Source organism: Nyctibius grandis, chromosome 5 (genome assembly GCF_013368605.1).
Source record: "Nyctibius grandis isolate bNycGra1 chromosome 5, bNycGra1.pri, whole genome shotgun sequence".
NCBI classification, from domain to species: Eukaryota; Metazoa; Chordata; class Aves; order Nyctibiiformes; family Nyctibiidae; genus Nyctibius; species Nyctibius grandis.
This window is the reverse complement of record NC_090662.1, coordinates 75198127-75219206: the sequence shown is the minus strand read 5'-3', so window position 1 is coordinate 75219206 and position 21080 is coordinate 75198127. Positions and strand designations below refer to the sequence as shown.

Genomic DNA, 21080 nt, shown 5'->3' with positions numbered 1-21080 from the left:
AAACATACACATAGAGACGTAAAAGTGATCATGATAAGGAATTCTCAAAACCAAAATGCATTGCTCTGATTACTTCTTTGGAACAGATCAGAGCAGGAAAATGTTACTTGCTGGCCTCTCAAGAGGGTATTCACAGAATCTGATTGCAGAATCAGCAAACATGAAAGGCCTGATCCTGGGGCATGATCTCCATCCCCACTGGACTCTCAGGAAGCCTTGTAAAGACCAGAGCACTGTGTCCAGGCTGCCTGGCTGCATCATCTGAACTTCCTGATGGTTTCTCATGTGCTGCTTCTGCTGTGTCCAATACTTAGCAATGCCCAGCCAGTGATAAGAGCCTTCATTGGTGGCACTATGAAGCTCATAGTTCAAGGCTGTTGTAGAAAAGACTACCAGAGACTGGCTTTTCTGATCTTGTAAATAACATTATGATGCACAAAGTGAGCTTGAAAGCATGCTGCTGATGCTTGTTAGTATTCAGTTTGACAGCAATGGAGGAAGCCCCTAGTAGGATGAAAGAAACATGAATATTAAAAATCAGATGCCAAAAGCTTAAGTTGTCTCTTCAACATGATCCAGAGTTTGAAAATACAGCATCTAGTCCAAGAGATCACTCTGATCCCCCTTCAGCATGTTAGATAACCTCCCTTGGGACACAGCTTTCCAGACAACAGGGTAGCACCTCAGAATTTACTGTGCCATTTAAACCCCTCCTAGAAAGACAGATGACTCAGAAGCATTTAAAAGGTGGCAGATTGCATAGCTGAATCCAGGGGAAGTGGAGCTAGATCCTGTGGAAGGGTAGATTTTTTGGGGTTAGAAAGGCCCTCTAGAGGTCTCTAGCCCAACAACACGTTTGCGGCGTGGCTAACTCCAAAGCTAGACCAGGCAGCTCAGAGGGAAGTTCTTAGTGTCTCCAGGGATGAAGGACTGACAGCCTCTCTGGGCACCTGTTCCCCCACAGGACCGCTGTCGGGGGGAGACTTTTTCCTTCTGTCCAGTTGGAATTTCTCTTGTTGCAGCTTGTGTCTGTTGCCTCATTTTCCCTCTGTGCAGCTTTGAGGAGAGCCTGGCTCTGTCTTTGCTGCTTTTATGTAGCGGAAAAATGCAGTTAGATCCCACTTAGCCTTCTTTAGGTCTAACAAAACCAGTTCTCTCAGCCTGTCCTTGTAGGGCAAGTGCTCCAGCCCCCTGACCATTGCAGTGATACTCCACCAAACCCTCTCCCATTCCTCAGTGTATTTCTTACTCCAGGAGGCCAGGACTTGACATAATGGTTTGTATTTCTCTGGAGCATGTGCCTGGAACTCACTCTCCTCATTACACCTCTGCGTAATTAGTACAACATGTCTAGGTGTTCACAAGGGCTGAGCTCAAAGACCTTCCCATTCCTTCTGTGGAGGGTTGGTGGTTAGTCAGAACTACTGATAATGGGCTCTATTCACCTTCATTTTAGCGGTGGCTTGAGTTTAGCTGAGACAGTAAAGCAGTTGAGCAAGTGCCTGACTTTCAGCATGAGTGTCCCAGTGCAAGCTTCCTAGCCACCAGGTCTCTGCAGTAACCATCAAGGTTGCCAGGGGCACAGGGAGGCACAGGTCATTTGTTAGCTGACTCTTTAAAACCAAGTCCTGAAGGGCATATTCACCTTGTACTGCCGCCCAGGGAACTGTGCTGAGTCAGCTGTAATTTGTCTGTACTCACAAGCATTTAGCAGACAGCTCTGTTCAGCTCACTGGTAAGCATCACACTATGCATTTGATTGTGCGTAAGCTGCTAAATTATTTAATCATCTCAGACATTAGGAGACTCAGGAAGGCGGAAAGCCAAGGGAAAAATATCTCCTAAACAGTTACGTTGCATTAACTACTTTGTTAGATCAGCTGACTGACTTGATAGTGCCACTGACTGTATCCTGTCACCTGAATGTCTTATTCAGACACCTAGCATTAGAAGGGGCTGGTCCTGAGGTATTAAAAGACCTATGTAAAGTTTGGGGTGGATGGAACTGAAATGAAGTCTAATGTGTACCTTTTCCTCAGTCAGAAATAAAACGAGGCATTTATAGCATCATATAAACAGGTTAGTTTTTCTCCTTCTAGACTTTAAGTTCCTGTCTGTATTATGTAGTTCTGTGCATCCCTTCCTTTATCTCCTGACGTCCATTCTGCTAGCCCCTCTTCTACATATAGGGACCAGTTCAAGCAAGAACTGGCTTGCCCCACAAAGGGTGGCTGAACCAGGAAGTTTACTCCAGTCCTGGTCTTCTCTCCTGTTCAGTGGACTACCTTCTCTTTCTTGTATAGTAGGGTATCAGGGCACACAAATAACTTCTGCAGTTGGATTGCAAGAAATACGGAATGCAGATCTCAGTCATATGATACTCTTATGGGTAAGCTCTGATCCTGAAAGTGAATCCATCCATCTGGGCTTTTGAACTTGCTCAGAACTTAACTAAAATCAGTGGCCCTGTCTTGAGAGGCAAAAAGAGTGTACTTGAATCATGTTTACACAGCTGACTGAGCTTTTGGGATCAAATAGCTCCAGTAAGCTGCAAGCTAATGAACTTGTAGGTAATCCACATAAAGGGCTGAAATAATTTACCCTTTCCTTAGTAAAAAAAACCTGAGACTATTGCTAAATCTCTTCTCTACTCCTGGCCACAAAGGCACAATGTAGCAGCATAGTCCTTGGCAATCTCTTGCCCACTTGGCCCTCTGTTCATGCAGCATAAAGCCAATGCTTATTTTTCCTACTATCGTTTCTGCTAACACCATTGCCAGGATCCTCCAAACCTCCTTCTCCTAGGATTTTGCATTACTTTTCACTCTCAGCGTTTTCTTCAAGTACCTACTAACCAAAAGGATGAGACAGAGCTCTATCCAATTCAGAAAGATGTATGAAGCAAAGGTCCAGGGCCAATAATCATCTTCTCCGTGTTGACATGCAACAAATCTTTTCCACCAGTAACTGTAATCTGAGAAGAGAGATATCCAGTCACTCTTGATGAAAGGTGTGCCCAGTTCTTTCATCATGAATATGTCAGTGAGTCACTTCTTTCTCAGTAAGACAACAGTAAAGGGCAGGAGAAAGATATTCATCTGAGGGTATTCATGCAAGGGACCAACAATGACTTGCAACTACACAAATAAATTAGCGGAAAGGGGAACCAAAACTCTACAAATAGGAATATGTCTAAAAAGGGGACTTACCAGAGAAGGAGAGATCACTACAGTGGTGTGGGCAACCCCTGTCACAGATAGCACATCAGGGCATAAAGCCAGAGCACATTGGCCAAGGGAGAAGGAATCAGTAAGTGCCAGGCTGCTTCTTTGGGACGAACTGAAAAGCGAAGTGGCACATGCAATCAGGGCAGTTCAGGCATGCCTTTTGGCAGCCTTGTGCTTGATCACAGCAGCTTTGGGTAAGGCAATAAACTTGTTGCTTCAATGATGAAGCTGTCTGACTTATCTAGATGATCAGGGAAAACCTGGAGTGATCACCCTAACATTTACAAGTTTCATATTGATCTTAGTGTGATAGGATGGCCAGAGCTTCTGTCAGTGCTCTGGTGGTATAATCCCAGAGACACGTTCCCCAAGATAAGCAATGTCCTTTGAGTTTATGTTTGACCTGCTAGGTTTTGTAGCTGCACGCTCCAGTAGTAAGTATCCAGAAAAGTATGCGAGATTCATCTCTTCAAATGTACATTTGTTTCTGTGAGCTACTTGTCTGGACTACTTTTACAGCCAAATATCAACAAACAAGCAAGATATACACACAGAAAGACACACTTGCAAGACACAATTGTCCTCTGTGATGCATCATTGGAATGTCTCCTTTAGATACGTATCCTTCTCTTCTCCAGCTATCAAGGGAAATCAATTACTTGCTGCAGCTGGCAAGCTGATCTGCATATATATGCTAGGAGGGACAGGTTCTATCTTACTGTCAGGATTTTTCACTGTGTATAAAAGAGGCATGGATGGCTAGAAAAAGACATAACTCTCCTTGTTCGGATTTGGTGAGAGGAAATAACCACGCTGGTCCTGCAGCTGTATGGGATTGGGGGAAAAATAAGACAGAAGAGAGTGGCATTTTTGCAGTCACTAGTCTTCCCCAAGCCCAGTCATCACCACTATTACAAAGCACAACTGCTGAGAGTGCGCATAATCCCAGAACGTTCTATCCACAGCTAGGCAAAGCCAAAGAGTGATTGGGTTACCTGCAACATTCATAATACGTATAATGACTCCATTCATTGCCAGGTTCCTGAGACCTTGCCGGTTACGGATATCCAGGTGCTTGAACAGCTTGGCTGCATATATTTCCAAGGTCACATTGGGATGTACCCTCAGAAACTCCAGAATTCTTCTGGAGCATTTCCCACAGGGGGTAGTAGATAGGACCCAGGTGATGGAGCAAGAAATTGATGGCATGGCCTTGAAACAATTTTCCAAGAAGTTTGCTTCAGCATGTTGGGCAGAATTGTTTGAGCACCAGTTCCTCCAGATGGTACCTCTGCTCCACCTGATTTCATACAGCAGGTACACCACCTTTGGATGCTGGCCAGGCAAATAATTTCTTTTGAAGTCCTTTGGCTGTATCTTCCATCTGTGACAAAAGTACCAGCAGTACTGTGATCCCAACACTTATATGATGTTTGGTCCCATTGTGCATTGCCTGCTCTCAACGTCAGCCAAGCCTCCCACTCGCAGCCTTTCCCATAACAAATGAGCAGAATGTTCCAATCTAATGACCTAAATCTGGAATTTGATGAAGTCTCCACAATTATTCCCCTAGAACAGCCCTGGTGAAGCACCCACATCACCTCTTCGAGAGGTGTTGGGAGGGTAAGCAACCTCATCACTACTCTCAGATCAGCACTTGTCAAAGCAGTAAGACAACTGGAAAGGAAGATCGGGGAAAAGGATGGTAAGAGCAAAACAAGGCACAAGGCTTCTTAGCTTTCCCTGTCTCTGGAAATTGCCATGGGGCCCAGGCAGCACCCGGTGATAGAACTATATCTCTTACCTTTGGTTGTTCTCCCTGGGTGCAGGACCTATATAGGAAAGATTTGTGAGTCATTGGCGATAGTAGGTCAGAAAACAAAATTTCTTCTACTCCTCCTGTCCTGGCTCCTTCCAGTCTATACACTCCCTGCCAAATCTCTTTTATCTAAAATAATAAGTAATCCTTGCACATCAGGTTAGCCACTCTGGGGTGGATGGGTGGATTTCTACCTGGGAGCTAAACTTGATGTTTAAACTATGCTGTACATGAACTCTCGCTCACTTTAACACATTAGGGTTGACTGTGATCTCACTTAAGTTTAACATCACTGATTTGAGCAGTACTGCATCTGCTTTTCCCTGAATAATCAAAAAGCAGAATTAAATCTCTTCTCCGTTTGCATCTTCCAAACCACTTCCACTAGGCAAAACTTGAGCTATTTTCCTGTTGGTACACATAAAGTCAGTCTAGACAAAAACATTTTCACAGCCAATGGTTCTTTCTTTTCTTAGTATAAAACCATTTCAAGAGCTGAAAAAATATCAGTGCCAAGGAAAAAATACCAGTGCAGAAATGAGGGTGATTTCTGACTAACAAATACCTGTGGGGTGGCACCACAGACCCGCCTGATTATACACATTTTTTTTCTCGTGGTGGCAAAGAAGTTCGACCCTATGACTCATTCATCCCTTCCCAGCTGAGGATCTAGATGAAAACAATTGCAGGTGATCAAGGCTAGTTATTTCTTTTGTAAAGTCCCTTCATAGCAGACTTAAGGATCTAAGAACCCTCATTTTATTGAAGAAAATAATTAATTTACTTAGAATTAAGATACTAAAGGCATTTTTCCATAGCTCTTAGCTCTTTAAGATGAGGAATTATGAAATACACACATTGAAATTAATTTCAGCAGGAATAAAATAGTCTTCCACACCAACAGAGACCTGATCAGCTCCTTGCACAGCCTTATTCCACTGTTTCTTTAAGAGGCATTTTCTAGTTGTTTATTGCATTGGAAAGAAAATGAGTGAAAAATAAGCCAACTAATTTGCTCCATTCTTAGTTGCCTTTGAGATTTCTTTCCACATTAAGAGGTCTTTTGGAATTTGAATTCTTCCTGCCTAATGCCACATCAGGGTTAACAAAATGAGGCATTAATATTTTGAAGCTGTACCTAAGACTCAAGATGCAGTAATGCATTCAAAGAGGTAACACACACAAATCCACAAGTGTCTCCTTCTTATACCAACACACACATTTGTCTGTACTCACCAGTTCCTTAGATACAACTACAGTAAATATCTACACTGAATATGGAGAAATAGACCTGCTTTTCACATACATGTACTTACCTCTATCAGTGACAGCAGCCATGGATATTTCTGGATTTGTCTGTCACCTCTTGGGTGATGGATGTCCCTTAAGTAACCTTACATTTGTTTCAGTTTCTGTTCCTGAAGACTGAACTTTGTTAGTAATGTTACTCAGGTGAATATTGCCTCACGGTAACTTGCTCTTATGCAAATAAACTACCCTACTGGGTGAAACTGAAAGCAAGTTCCTGGCAACAAAAGACTGCAAAAGAGGCTGAGTCCTATTTGGAAGCGGATCTGGGGGTGTAGACAAGGTTGCCTGCCAGAAGCTGGAACTAACAGGTGAGCCATTTTTTTTTTGCAGTGCGGAACAGGAATTATGTCTCTTTATTACCAGTAGCCCCAGAATAGAAAAGCAACTCTTCTCTAGTCACCCCAATGTACCAAGAGAGGAAGAGCATCTGCACAAATGGCATCAAGTCACAGAGCTGTGGCATGGCAGATAACTTTTCTGGCACCCAGATATCATCAGAAAGTTGAGCTGAACCCGCTGGAGAGAGGGAAACAGAAGCCTCTATCTGGAAAAGCTTGTGATTTTATGGATCTCCAGCAGCTGGTGGTGGTTACTGCCATTTCCCTTCATGGGACCATTCTATGGACTTCCAAGGACCCCTCGTACACCCTTGAACCTGGGTCCTCACATAAGGAAGGAAAACTCGATGTGTGTGAGGACACATCTACAGCCGTGGTCAGCGACTGGGCGACACTCTCAGGCTAACTCTAAGCAAGCTGCCCAGCATCCATGACAGCTATGGCAGTGGATAGCTTGTTGTGGGGGAACACCCAGATATTTATGAAACTAATTCTTATGAGAAGAGCTCTCTACTCACATGGGGACCCTGAGAGCAAGACCTGAGCCAGCTGGTGAGTATCTGCAGAAGCTATTAGTCATGACAGGTCAGTGATGTGAAAAGACTAGGCCTTTTCCACTGCCCTGAGAAATCTGCTCATCATTGTGAACTGGGCATCACCTTCCTGTGATCTGTTCTGTAACTCACTCAAGATGCAGCAAAAAATATCTCCCATTTAATCTGAAAAATGAGTGAAACAATGCTAATTGCTAGTGGGGAGCTTTCCTCTGACACACCCAAAACTGGCTTGCAGAGCAAAGAGATTAAAAAAGAATTCTTCATATGCCTTAGCTAGAGATCTGAGTCAGTCTCTGTCACTTAGAGTTTCTTCTGGTTTTGTGACACAACTATTTTGTGACCTGATGCAAGCTGCAGAAATGGATCCCTGGTGAGCCATGTCCAGGCATGTGCACTCCTTGAGGAGAAAGCCATTGCCTTCCTCAATGCCAATCTGCTTGAGATTGTAAAGCTAGGGGAGTGAATTATTTGTATTCTCCCAGGCCAACCCTCAATATTCTATTGTCAAAAAATATTCTGTTTTCTGTAAGGGCAGAACAAACAGAAGTGAAAATGAATGCTAGAATACGGAGGGAGGAGGGATTCAGGCACTGGCAGGACCTTCTGTGAGGGAGAAGGCTAGTCATGGCAGGTTATCGGGCAGCACAATGTCAACACAGCATCTGCCTTCAGGGCCTCTTCTGCTGCAAGGTCACCACTGCACTTCCCAGCACAGAATTGTTCCCTGGTGATTGCATTAGCTCATACCTTAGGAAGAGTGAATGGGATCAACTCAGACACTCAGAGACTTCTTGAAACAAATAAAAGTGTTTGATTAATGTGTTTTTGAGATCATGGACATGATACTCAGGCCAGAAATGCATTGATACCATACCATAGTATTCTCGTAATTTCCTTCTCTCTGCAGTAGATATTTACAAATATGCAGTTGTAAATTAGGCTTTGAGACAACTTAGTCTGATCTGCAAGAAATGGCTTGACTAGCAGCAGTGCTCCGTAGCAGCAGTTCCTGGTATAAAAGCAGCAATGATGTGCCACAGAAAGCAAAGAGAGAAAAAGTGAGTACAAGCAGAAGCAAGATTTTGCAACACAACATTTCCAGGTGTCTCCAGGAAGCTGAAAGTGCTCTATGAGGTGGTGGAAAACCAAAAGAAAAAAAAGGAAATGTCTTTCTGTCGTTCCTGCCAGCCTAATGTGAAGAGAGGAATTCCTTCCAAATACGACAGTTGGTTTAGCCCTAACAAAATCAGAAAAACAAGGTTACCACAGAAGTGAATTTTCATGCTTCTAGAAGAACTTGCACATCCTGTCTACGGGACCAAACTTCAGTGCTTCAGAGGATGATGATAACCTCCAGAAGGGTCAGATATCTGGGTGGGAAAGCTTTTTCTTGGCCTTAATAAGGAAACAGCAGTAATCCACTATGCCTTTAAGTTGCTACATGTCTGTAGCAAAGGTCATATATCTGGATGGGACCCCATATGACTCAAACAGCTATGACCAAAATATTTTTTCTATTTCTCATGCTGTCAGTTATCTCCCCTTGCAGAAGCTGCTTAAAATAATGTTAGAGATAAATGTGAAGTTGGTTTGTAACGCTGAGCTATTGGTAACATCTGAATATATCTCACCCACTTGAGCAAATGGATTTTTTTCAAAATAACCACCATCTTCATATGCACACCTCCTGAACATAAATGCATTTTGGAGGAAGATACACAACAAAGGGCGCACAGAATGGTGGACATACATTCACTTAGGACTCCTTTAGCCACCAAGTTCCTTAGACCTTCACAATAATATTCCCTTTGGTGATAGTAGAGCCATGCTGTATATATATGACCAGACTCACTTGGGGTAATCATCTAGAAACTTCCCAGTTTCTTCAGAACACTTTGCAGAGGGACTCCAGGATATAGATCAGGTGACAGAGAGGTGGTAAGAGCAACAGGGAGCTAGCTCCCTACAGGTGTCTCCCAGGAAACAGATTGCAGCATAACAGTCCTGCAGCATGACAGTATTACTGTAGTGGTGTCTACTGGATGTTCTACTCCCCTAATTTATCTCATTGAGCCAGGTGTGTCTCAAGAGGACAGGCACATAGTTTGCAATTTTTCTCAAATGCCTTTTGGCTTATCTGACACATGAAACCTAAGATATACGTCTGGTAGCACCAACTCTAGCATCACACTGAACAATTTTATTCGCATAAAATGCAAATTTGGACTGAGGTAGAAGTCATAGGAATGGAAACATATGGAAGAAATTAGGAAAGACAGGCAGGTTAGAGAGAAGAAAGAGGAGCACAGAAGAAGTAAAATTAGATCAGACATCATAGAGGACAAAAGGGGACAAGGTTTGAATCACCTTAGATCCCAATTTGCAAATTTGCAAGTCTGAGGATTTTATAGGTACTGAGCTTTCTATTCTCTGGCTGAGTATCTATTGGAAAGAGGTGAGAATCACCCGGTGGAAGCATGGAAGCAAGGGGGAAGGCAAAACTTAAATGTGACTAAAAGCTTGGGTCTCATGCCACAGAGGCTTAGGTCTCAATCTCCACTTCCAAGCCGCCTCCTGGACTTAATTTGTAATGGTAAATTTTGTTTTTAGTTCAAGTGTTCTGCTGCTGGCACATTTGACAGTAAAAGGAAAATCCACTGTATAATTTGTTTGAATTTAATGGAGTTTTCTCAGTAGATGTCTACATTTTTATGGAAAGAAAAACCACACAGAGTCTTTTGAGATTTACTCTGTGAACTTCAAATTTATAAAAGGGTTAACACGTGTGTCTGTACATGTATGAATATGTATGTATGAGTACACACTCACACAGATATTTACATATACAGTTATGCATAATAATGCAATAATGTATATAAAAACAAGCTTGTAGGTACACAAATGCACATCCTTAGCAGCATATGAGTTTACAACTCTGACCGATAAACACACCCACCCATGGTCTTTTTATCTCTCCCAGCACCTTTACTTTCCTTTCCTCTGCAGGTTACACAGCATCATCATACCTTACTGAGACTTTTGTTTCAGTTTTCCATATGTGGAAACTGAAATGTAAGCAATTAAGGTAACTGAATGACTCCCTGCTACTACTGGGGTGAGCTTTATGAGTCTGACTCCAAACAATGAAGTGGAATGGCAGCCAGCCATGAGGATGTGTGGGCAGAGCCCTGACTCAGGCAAGGTGGAGAACACGTGGTTAGTGGGAAGGGCTCTTTACCTGTGTGGCTTACTTCAGTATTGATTTTTCTTAGCTAAACAAAACAACCCAATATCCTTGTAATATCATTCTTTCACATTAACTGGTGAGGTTATAGAAATCAGAGTTGGTTTATATATATATATTATTATATTTATTTATTTATGTTTACTATTATATTTATATTTATTATTATATTTATTTTTATATGACATTTTTCCCCATTTTCATAAAGGGAAAAAAGGAAGACACGGGGAACTACAGGCCAGTCAGTTTCACCTCTGTGCCTGGCAAGATCATGGAGCAGATCCTCCTGGGGAAACTATACTGAGGGACATGAAAATCAAGGAGGTGATTGTTGACAGCCGACATGGCTTCACTAAGGGCAAATTGTGCCTGACAAAATTGGTGGCCTTCTACGACGGGGTTACAGCATTGGCAGATGGTGGAAGAGTAGCTGACGTCATCTACCTGGACTTTTGCAAAGCGTTTGATACTGTCCTGCATGTCATCCTTGTCTCTAAATTGGAGAGACATGGACTTGACAGATGGACCACTCGGTGGATAAGGAATTGGCTGGATGGTCGCACTCAAAGAGTTGCAGTCAACGGCTCAATGTCCAGGTGGACACCAGTAATGAGTGGCGTTCCTCAGGGGTCAGTATTGGGACCAGTGCTGTTTAACATCTTTGTCGGCAACATGGACAGTGGGATTGAGTGCGCCCTCAGCAAGCTGGTTGACAACACCAAGCTGTGTGGTGTGGTCGGCATGCTGGAGGAAAGGGATGCCATCCAGAGGGACCTTGACAGGCTTTTGAGCTGGGCCTGTGCAAACCACATGAAGTTCAACAAGGCCAAGTGCAAGGTCCTGCATGTGAGTTGGGGCAATCCCAAGCACAAATACAGGCTGGGCGGAGAATGAATGGAGAGCAGCCCTGAGGAGAAGGACTTGGGGTTGATCGTTGATGAGAAGCTCAACATGAGCCGGCAACATGCGCTTGCAGCCCAGAAGGCCAATCACATCCTGGGCTGCATCACAAGCAGCGTGGTCAGCAGGTTGAGGGAGGTGATTCTCACCCTCTACTCTGCTCTTGTTGAGAACCCACCTGGAGTACTGCGTCCCGCTCTGGGGCCCCCAACATAAGAAGGACATGGAGCTGTTGGAGTGAGTCCAGAGGAGGGCCACAAAGATGATCAGAGGGTTGGAGCACCTCTCCTATGAAGACAGGCTGAGAGAATTGAGGCTGTTCAGCCTGGAGAAGAGAAGGCTCTGGGGAGACCTTCTAGCAGCCTTCCAGTACCTGAAGGGGGCCTACAGGAAAGCTGGAGAGGGACTTTTTACGAGGGCATGTAGTGATAGGACGAGGGGGGGACAGTTTTAAACTGAAAGAGGGTAGATTTAGATTAGATATTAGGAAGAAATTCTTTACTGTGAGGGTGGTGAGACACTGGAAAAGGTTGCCCAGAGAAGCTGTGGATGCCCCTCCCTGGAAGAGTTTAAGGCCACGTTGCATGGGGCTTTGAGCAACTTGGTCTAGTGGAAAGGTGTCCCTGCCTGTGGCAGGGGGGTTGGAACTAGATGATCTTTAAGGTCCCTTCCAACCCAAACTATTCTGTGATTCTAAGTGGTTCAAATATATTTCATGAGGAGTCAGTGTGAAGAAAGAAAAGCTGCAAGTGAACATATCTGTATTTTTGTCTACGATTTTCTACTCTAGGCAGTCCTTCTACAGTCATCTCACACTACTTTGCATCACAGAAGTTCTATATGTTTATATTTCTGATTTTGCCTCATTTCTACCTTTTTGTTTCAATGCACATGCTGTGTCAAAGCACTTGGCAGGATAATAAGTACCCCAAACCCAGTGGACATCAGAGCGTCCATACTCTGAGAGGCTGAGTCTGGCATACAGTCATCGCACAGCTGGCAGGGTTTTGAATAGCGAGGGGAGCAACAAAACCAGGTGGACCTCACCTGAGAGAAAGCAATGATTCATCTGTTCCTTTCCTATCAGTCATACTGGAGGTAGTGTTCAGAGCTCAAGGAACTTTCAGTGCTGAGCTTTTCTTTTCTAAGCACTCAGGGATTGCTCAATGGTGACCATATGGTTAAACTCTCCCCAAAATTCACCTGTAAGCTGTACGTCCCATGGGAGGTAAAATCTCCATCAGAAGCAGAAAATCTCTATCAGAACCAGGCATTACAACCATTGGGCACCATCAAGGATGGAGTTCATTTTCTTCATAGCAGCCCATATGGTGCTGTGGTTTATCCTGGTGACCAAAACAGTGTCAATAACACACCAACGTTTTAGCTATTGTTGAACAGCACTTGCACAGCATCAAGACCTTGTCTGTTTCTGACTTTGTCCCCAAGTGAGTAGGCTGGGGGTGGGCAAGATGCTGGGAGAGAACACAGCTGGGACAACTGACCTGAACCGACCACAGGGATCTTTTATGTCATCTAACAATATGCTCAACAGTAAAACTTGGGGGAATTTTTTTTCTGAAGTTGCTGTTGCTTGGGGTCATCAGTCTGCTGGTGGTGAGTGATTGCTTCTGCATCATTTGGGGTGTCTTTTCTTTTATTCCCCTTCACTTATTAAACTGTCTTTATCTTGATGCATGAATTTTCTTGCTTTTGCCCTTCTGATTTTCTCCCCTATCCCAATGGGTGGGGAGAGGGGAGAGCAAGCAGTTGTGTGGTGCTTAGCTGCCTGCCAGGTTAACCCACCTCACCATCTCATGTCCACAGGTAAGCTAGAAATCCACCCTACTTGGGTGTCCACAGGTAAGCTGCTAAAGAGGTCTTGTAAGAAGTCTTCAGAAGACTCCAGAGATACGGGGTTGCTCTGCCAGGATCTTCATGATTCAGGCCCTGTGTTACTATGTAAATAGTCTCTCCATCACAGCTAACGCTCCTTCTCCTGTCACTGGCATGGAGCAGGACTCTGAGATAGGAACCTGTGTATTTAAGTAGCATATGATATTCCTCATAGCAGAGGCAGGACAATCTTCAGGGGACCATCTATCAGTAGTCTTGATAGCTTTGAACTTGAACAGTCATGGCATGTGATGCAGGTCCAGGGGACATCTGGTACAGCTGTGAGATAACCCTTCAAGGGAAGAGATTTAGGGAATGCAGCTGAAGCTGTGGGTCCCAGGTACCTTTTCCCAGGTTGAAGCTGTGTTGCTTAGGCCAGTCAGTAGTACAAGGAGGAGCCACACCTGCCACAGTGATGGTTATGGATTGTGTTCATTGCATCTGGGTAGATCTTAAGAGAAGTGAGGGATTAAAAGGTGCATATGGGGCTAAGCAGTGTTTGTGAGCAGCACATGGCAGAAGCGGAAAACAAATGAGATGGAAATCAAGATGTAGCAGGGAACTGTGAGAGTGGAGGGGCAGACCTTATACCCAAAATCCATCTGAGCTGTCATGGTTCACTCAAATGAGTACATCCAATGGGGTCAACTGAAAGTGCTCATCAGATCCAGGTATGAAAGTGGCCTGAAAATCATCTCCAACTATCCAAATAGTCTTGGCCCTGGTGCTATGGATTAGGCATTCACTGATCAGGATGCTGCTGTGGAAAGACCTAATTATGAGGTAGACCAATAATCCAGATGGTAGTTGGAAGCAGAGGGAACTATTACACCATGTCTCAGCAATCTGCCCTGTCACAATTTTCCTGTCTTATCTTAGAGGAGTCATGCATGAAGCTGACAGGGGAGCTGCCAGATCTCACTACTACAGTTAACACAGATTGCAGATTTGGAAGCCAACATAGTTACTGCTTGTCTTGTAAGACAAGCAGGGCTGCAGGATGGGAAACATATCCATCTGCACTTCCTTTGCCACAGCCTACTGCCCAGTCCACAATCCACCTTCATCAGAGACACTTAAACTGAGACACTCTGCCTGCCACCACCATGGCTAAGGTCAAGGATGAACAGAAACATCATTTGGCAGGAAAACTGCTCTTGGTTTAACCAGACCCATGGTAGCAATGGATGCAGCTCAAACAAGGCAAGGCCAGTGCAAAGTACTGTGTGTCTGCATCACATCTGTGGGGCTTTGGATCAGGAAGCAGAGCTGAGCCAGGCTCCCAAGCCACTTTGAGGAGATAAAGGTCTGGCTGCTCCCTGGGTCTGTTCAGAGCTCTAGGATGCTACCAAGTGACCATCCAGATGCATGGGTGGGGTGGCACATACAGAGCATGCTGGCATAGGAGCTCTGATCTGCTGAAGGAGAAGTCCAGGCCAAAACGGTGATGGAGCTCCAACCTCTTCAGTGCCTGACAGATCAGAGCCTCAGCAGGGATGCTGCAGGGAGAGAGACAACAGCTAGCAGCACCTTTGTCCAGTCAGAAAACAGACTGTGAGGACAGCAGTCATCATGCTGTGTGGCAGGACACAGGGCTGGGCTGGAGCTGGAGAAGATGTGAACAGACCAGGTAGCCCGAATGGGGTGTTGAATGAGGCCTTACTCTATACATCATCTATAACCTCTAAATGACTGAGTTTAAGCATAAATTTCAGTCCATAGGAGACTAAAATGTCACATGCCTCAAGCAGGGAACAGAAAGGCCATAGTGCATAAGGGACTAGCAGTGACTATAGATGTGCCACTTGGGACGGGATTCAGGCCCTTCTGTTGCTCTGTACATGAGAACTACAAGACATCCAAGTACAGAACATCACCCCTCAGCTCCCAGATGTTTTTCCCAACTTCACAGGGATGTGCCACATGGTTAAATGGCAGTGCTCTAGCCAGGTACAGCAGCAAGAGTATTCTCCTGTTTCATGGCTTGGGTTTTGTCTCTGCCAGTTCAAGAGAGATGACTTCGGATTTCTAAGTTACTATTGAGAAATATTGCTCAGCTGCATCATTGATATTTGGCCTATCAGGTCTCATTTGGCATGTTTAGTTTTACTATTACACTAGATACAGCATTCTGTATTTCATTTCCTTATTCACCCCTCATACACCCCAGGGAGAACTGAGCTGAATGTGAAGTCTTTTCTTGCTTACTGGTTGACCACAGACTGATTTGCTAGGCAAATGTGACTCAAAAATAATGGCTCAAAATAAAAATTCCATCATAGTATTATAGATAAGCAGAATCTAGACAGCAGGCCAGGTGTCAAGAGCCACTGTTTTCTGTGACCAAGTCACAGCAACTCTTGCCAGACACTGCCCGGGCACAGCAAGGGCCAGCTACTCCCTAAAGGATGAGGAGTCAAGTCAAGCAAGATAAAGCAGACAGCAAGGAAGGAGCCTTGCTAGCCAGGGCCCATTCCAGTGTACCTAGAAAAGGAGAGCAGGGCAGGCCCAGGGCTAGCAGCCAGGATCAACCAAGAGTCCAGATTTTCAGGCAGGTTCATGCTGACGAGGCAGGTCCTAGGTCCTAGGTCAATCTGGGAAGTCAATCCTCAGGTCAGGATCAGGTTCTGTGATGGCAACCAAGGTCACATACAGACACAGGGATCACTGGGCTGGTCCATAGAGATGAGACAGGTCTGAGGTCAACCCATAAAATCAGTTTGCAGGTCAGGAAACAGATCAACAGGATCCATGGCTGGCCATGGGCATGGGCTGAGCTTAAATGGAGCTGCTGGGCCGTCCATGGGCAGTGTGTCAGTGAAGCCCCAAGTGAGTGTGGTCAAGACAACTAAGGTTTTTTTTTGATGCCCTCAGGGCCCTGAGAGACACAGACCATAATAATTGCCTTCAGTTTTTATTTTGAAAACAATTTGGGGTTCTTGCTTGCTTGTGATATAGGAATGCCACAGCTTTTCTTTGGCCAAGAGCTGAATGCCAACAAGGGCTGAGTGTGGTAAGCCAAGGCCAACAGGACAATGTAAACAAGAACTAAGCATGATGAGCCTTGGCATGGACGGTGGACCCACAAGCAACAGAACCATCCCCAAAGCTCCTGGAAAGGTATACTGTGATATCATTTGATTGTCAGCCTGTGCCAATGACTAGCTACAAAGACCTTTAGCGGTAGAGGCTGAGAGGGGACACTTGGTCCACTTCATACATTGAGCTTAGAGGTTTCATGTTGTCTGTTTTCTCTTCCTGCCATAACAACTTGTGTGATCAATTTTCTCTGCCTCTTTAAGACCAGCTTGAAAGCATCAGCTCCTGAACTTGTTAGATACAAAGATCCATACCTAAACAAAAGGACACATCTACCAAAGTGGACATTACTTGATTGAGGAGTGCTGCCATTTTGTGAGTTACAGGTTGTCATCTCTTCATTTCCATAAGCCAGATTCTCTTTAGGCTAGACTGGTCCAAAACTCCGAGTAATTCTATTGACTGTGTTAAAAGATTAGCAATACAAATGACAGAAGAATCAGGCCCAATCATAGCTTTCGAGTTTAATGACTAAAACAGGTGTAAGTCAATGGATATTTATTCTAGTCTTGCAAAAATACCTAGCATTGGGAATAGGGGGTAGAGAGAGGTTCTATTCCCAAGCACTCGGTACTGACAGCAGGGCTTGTACCTCTACACAGTACAGAGGAGCAAACAACCGGACACAGGAACAAACAACCCAGCTTGACTACTGCAAGGGAGAGAGCTGCATTCCTACAGTTCTTTGAGCAGCCTAATGTGCCTTGATTTTCAAGGAGTTTCCAGTGGATACATCTAGTGGTCCAGTTCCAGGATGGTCTTGTGGAAAAAAGACTTTCTTACTTCTCTTAGCCATCTGAGTGAAGGTGACATGCAATGACCATGGATACTGTAATTATCATTCTGCAGTCACACCACTTGGTGAATGAAGGATTTGCTTCTGTTGAATGGAGCATCAGTGGATTATTTAAGTTGCTCTTTTAAGATCAAGTGCTGCTGTCAGTTACATGTTAATAGCTCTCACTGAATCAGTGGAAAATTCTCTAGTCTAGGACAGTCTTTCAAATGCAGACAAGTGTTTCAGTGATTACTGATGAGACATTAGTATAGCAAGAACTGGCACTTATTGTGATTAGTTGATCAGTTTAAAACAGAGACAAGTACTTATTTACATGGCAAGCTGTGAACTTCTGGAATCTGTTGCCCCAGTAAGCTGTGGACACAGATGGCAAGACAGGGTCAAAAGAGATCTGAGCATTTCACGGTAACAAGTCCATAAACAGACACTAAAGGGAAGATGCTGGGTTCCCAACCACAGTCGCTGTGCATACTGAGGTAGTGTGACTGGATCATAATGAACCACAGAGAGTGGCCAGGCATCTCCCTAAAAAGCATCTCCTCCTGCCACTACTAGATACAGTGTCTGGACTATGCTCTCTGCCACAATGGGACATTTTCTGTGTTTTTATATTCACTTTCATTCCTCATGCAGCATGAGGTAGGAGACAAGGCTAGCCAAGAGGACAGCAAGTCTCCAGAGATGTTCCTTTTGGCAACAAGACCTCTTGCCAGAGATTCATTTTTCAAGAGTCAAGGAAATAACCGGTTTTCATCAAAATGCCTCAGTTAAACTAAGTTACATTGAATTAATTAACTGTTTGGGTCCTAATTATCCCACTTCATTATCCATTATCTCACTCTACTCAGCACTTGTCAGGCCACACCTGGAATACTGTGTTATGTTTCAGTCCCCACTATACAAAAAAGAAGTGGACAGGCTGGAGAGGGTCCAGAGAAGGGCCACAAAGATTATCAAAGGTCTGGGAAGCCTGCCATATGAGGAAAGGCTGAGTCAATTGGGTTTGTTCAGCCTTGAGAAAAGAAGGCTTAGGGGAGACCTCACCACCATGTTCCAGTACTTAAAGGATGGCTACAAAGAAGATGATGTAGACTCCCTTTTTTACAAGGAGTCACATGGAAAAGATGAGGGATAATGGGTACAAGTTACTCCTGGGGACATTCCTATTGGACAAAAGAGAAAATTTTTTCACAATAAGAACAATCAGCCATTGGAATAATCTTCCCAGGGAAGTGGTGGATTCCCCAACATTGGACACTTTTAAGACTCAGTTGGACAGGATGCTGAGCCATCTTGTCTAGACCATGCTTTTGCCAAGAAAGGTTGGACCAGATGATCCTTGAGGTTCCTTCCAACCTGGTATTCTATGACTCTATGATAATTTAGCAGTCCTCTTTAAGTACCATTTTCCCATTAGCCTGTGCACCACTGGGCCACATCAGAGAAAGAACAATGTTAGCAGAGTATTGGGCCTGGGGGACTGTTCTCCATTCTGGCTGCTACCTACCTCCATTTCCACATCCAGAAGTTTCTCATCAGGGGTATTTAGTACTGTCCAATACACTCAAGACTCCCAGTGACAAGCTGTCTGTCCAGGATATTGGTGGCTTTTAGAAACTGGGGAACATTAGCAACATTTTATGATTGTTGTCTTCTACATACAAGCAGTAAGGCAGTTGGCCATCTTCTGTGGGTGAAATTTCTTAGTAGAGGATCAGAGATAACATTGGTCCATTACTTGACGGGGTCGGTCACCTCACAAATAGGGATGTAGACAAAGTAGAGATGTTTAATATCTTCTTCACCTCTGCCTTTAACACCAATGATGGGCCCTGAGACCCCCAGAGCCCTATATTGGAAGACCATGACTGGGGCATGATAAACTCCCAGCTGACCCTAAACTTGTTCGAGACTTGCTGCTCCAGCTGGATGCACATAAATCTGTGGAGCCCAATGGGATTAATCCCAGGGTACTGAAAGAGTTGGCCGATGTCATCGTGGGACCTCTCGCCATTATTTTTCAATGGTCTTGGGAGTCCAGAGAAGTCCCAATCGACTGGAAGCTAGCAAATGTTGTCCCAGTTTTCTAGAAGGGTAAGAAGAAAGACCCTGGGTATTACGGGCCTGTCAGTCTCACTTCAGTGCCTGGTAAAATTATGGAGCAAGTTGTTCTGGGAGTTACTGAAAAACACTTGAGAGACATTGCAGTTATTGGTCATAGCCGGCACAGGTTCACAAGGAGAAAGGCCTGCTTAACCAACTTAATTTCATTTTATGACAAGGTCACCCGTCTAGCTGGCCAAGGGAAGCCACTAGATGTGGTGTTTTGGGATTTTAGCAAAGCTTTTGGTACTCTCACAGTATCCTTCTGGATAAACTGTCCAGCACAAAGCTAGACAAGTCTGTAATACGTTGGGTGAGCAACTGGCTGACCGCTCAGGCTCAAAGGGTTATAGTAAATGGGGTTACATCAGGCTGGTGGCCAGTTACCGGAGGGGTTCCTCAGGGCTCAGTTTTAGGGCCAGTGCTCTTTAATGTTTCTATAAATTATCTGGATGCAGGAATCGAATGTACATTAAGTAAGTTTGTTGACAATACTAAACTAGGAGGAGCTGTGGACTCCCTGGAGGGTAGAGAGGCCTTACAGAGAGATCTGGATAGACTAGAGAGCTGGGCAATCACCAACTGCATGAAATTTAACAAGAGCAAGTGCTGGATTCTCCACCTGGGATGGGGTAGTCCTGGTGCTGATCTCCTCTCTCTGGTGACCAGCGGTAGGACATGAGGAGATGATGGAATGAAACTGCATCAGGGGAAGTTCAGAGTGGACATTCACAGAATCACAGAATCACAGAATGTTAGGGATTGGAAGGGACCTCAAAAGATCATCTAGTCCAATCCCCCTGCCGGAGCAGGATTACCTAGACCATATCACACAGGAACGCGTCCAGGCGGGCCTTGAACGTCTCCAGAGAAGGAGACTCCACAACCTCTCTGGGCAGCCTGTTCCAGTGTTCGGTCACCCTCACTGTAAAGAAGTTTTTCTTCATATTTATGTGGAACCTCCTGTGTTCCAGCTTGCATCCATTGCCCCTTGTCCTGTCAAGGGATGTCACTGAGAAGAGCCTGGCTCCATCCTCATGACACTTGCCCTTTACATATTTATAAACATTAATGAGGTCACCCCTCAGTCTCCTCTTCTCTAAGCTAAAGAGACCCAGCTCCCTCAGCCTCTCCTCATAAGGGAGATGTTCCACTCCCTTAATCATCTTCGTGGCTCTGCGCTGGACTCTCTCTAGCAGTTCCCTGTCTTTCTTGAACTGAGGGGCCCAGAACTGGACACAATATTCCAGATGCGGCCTCACCAGGGCAGAGTAGAGGGGGAGGAGAACCTCTCTTGACCTGCTAACCACACCCCTCCTAAAACACCCCAGGATGCCATTGGCCTTCTTGGCCACAAGGGCACACTGCTGGCTCATGGTCATCCTGCTGTCCACTAGGACTTCCAGGTCCCTTTCCCCTACGCTGGTCTCCAACAGGTCTGTCCCCAACTTGTACTCATACATGGGGTTGTTCTTGCCCAGATGCAAGACTCTACACTTGCCCTTGTTATATTTCATTAAATTTCTCCCCGCCCAACTCTCCAGCCTGTCCAGGTCCCTCTGAATGGCTGCGCAGCCTTCTGGTGTGTCAGCCACTCCTCCCAGTTTGGTGTCATCAGCGAACTTGCTGACAGTGCACTCTATTCCCTCATCCAAGTAATTAATGAATATATTGAATAGAACTGGTCCCAGTACCGACCCTTGAGGGACTCCGCTAGACACAGGCCTCCAACTGGACTCAGTCCCATTGACCACCACTCTCTGACTTCTTTCCTTCAGCCAGTTCAC

General features: G+C 44.8%; 1 protein-coding gene across 1 annotated transcript; it reads right to left on the bottom strand.

Moving 5' to 3' along the window:
* Positions 1 to 477: 477 nt before the first annotated feature.
* Positions 478 to 5693, bottom strand: LOC137664061 (C->U-editing enzyme APOBEC-1-like). Its single transcript, XM_068401785.1, has 5 exons — positions 5633 to 5693; positions 5032 to 5059; positions 4223 to 4611; positions 2856 to 2974; positions 478 to 504 (listed from the first exon to the last, which is right to left on the bottom strand). The coding sequence occupies exons 1-5, from the start codon at positions 5691 to 5693 to the stop codon at positions 478 to 480; spliced, it is 624 nt and encodes a 207-aa protein (XP_068257886.1).
* Positions 5694 to 21080: the final 15387 nt, after the last annotated feature.

What these genes read in the sequence shown, in the direction of transcription:
- LOC137664061 (XM_068401785.1), bottom strand. Translation starts at nt 5,693, where the DNA reads ATGAGTCATAGGGTCGAACTTCTTTGCCACCACGAGAAAAAAAATGTG. An exon ending in CCCAGGGAGAACAACCAAAG is followed by an intron (nt 4,612 to 5,031) that starts GTAAGAGATATA and finishes CTTTTGTCACAG; the next exon opens with ATGGAAGATACAGCCAAAGG. An exon ending in AGCTCTGTCTCATCCTTTTG is followed by an intron (nt 505 to 2,855) that starts GTTAGTAGGTAC and finishes TCATCCTACTAG; the next exon opens with GGGCTTCCTCCATTGCTGTC.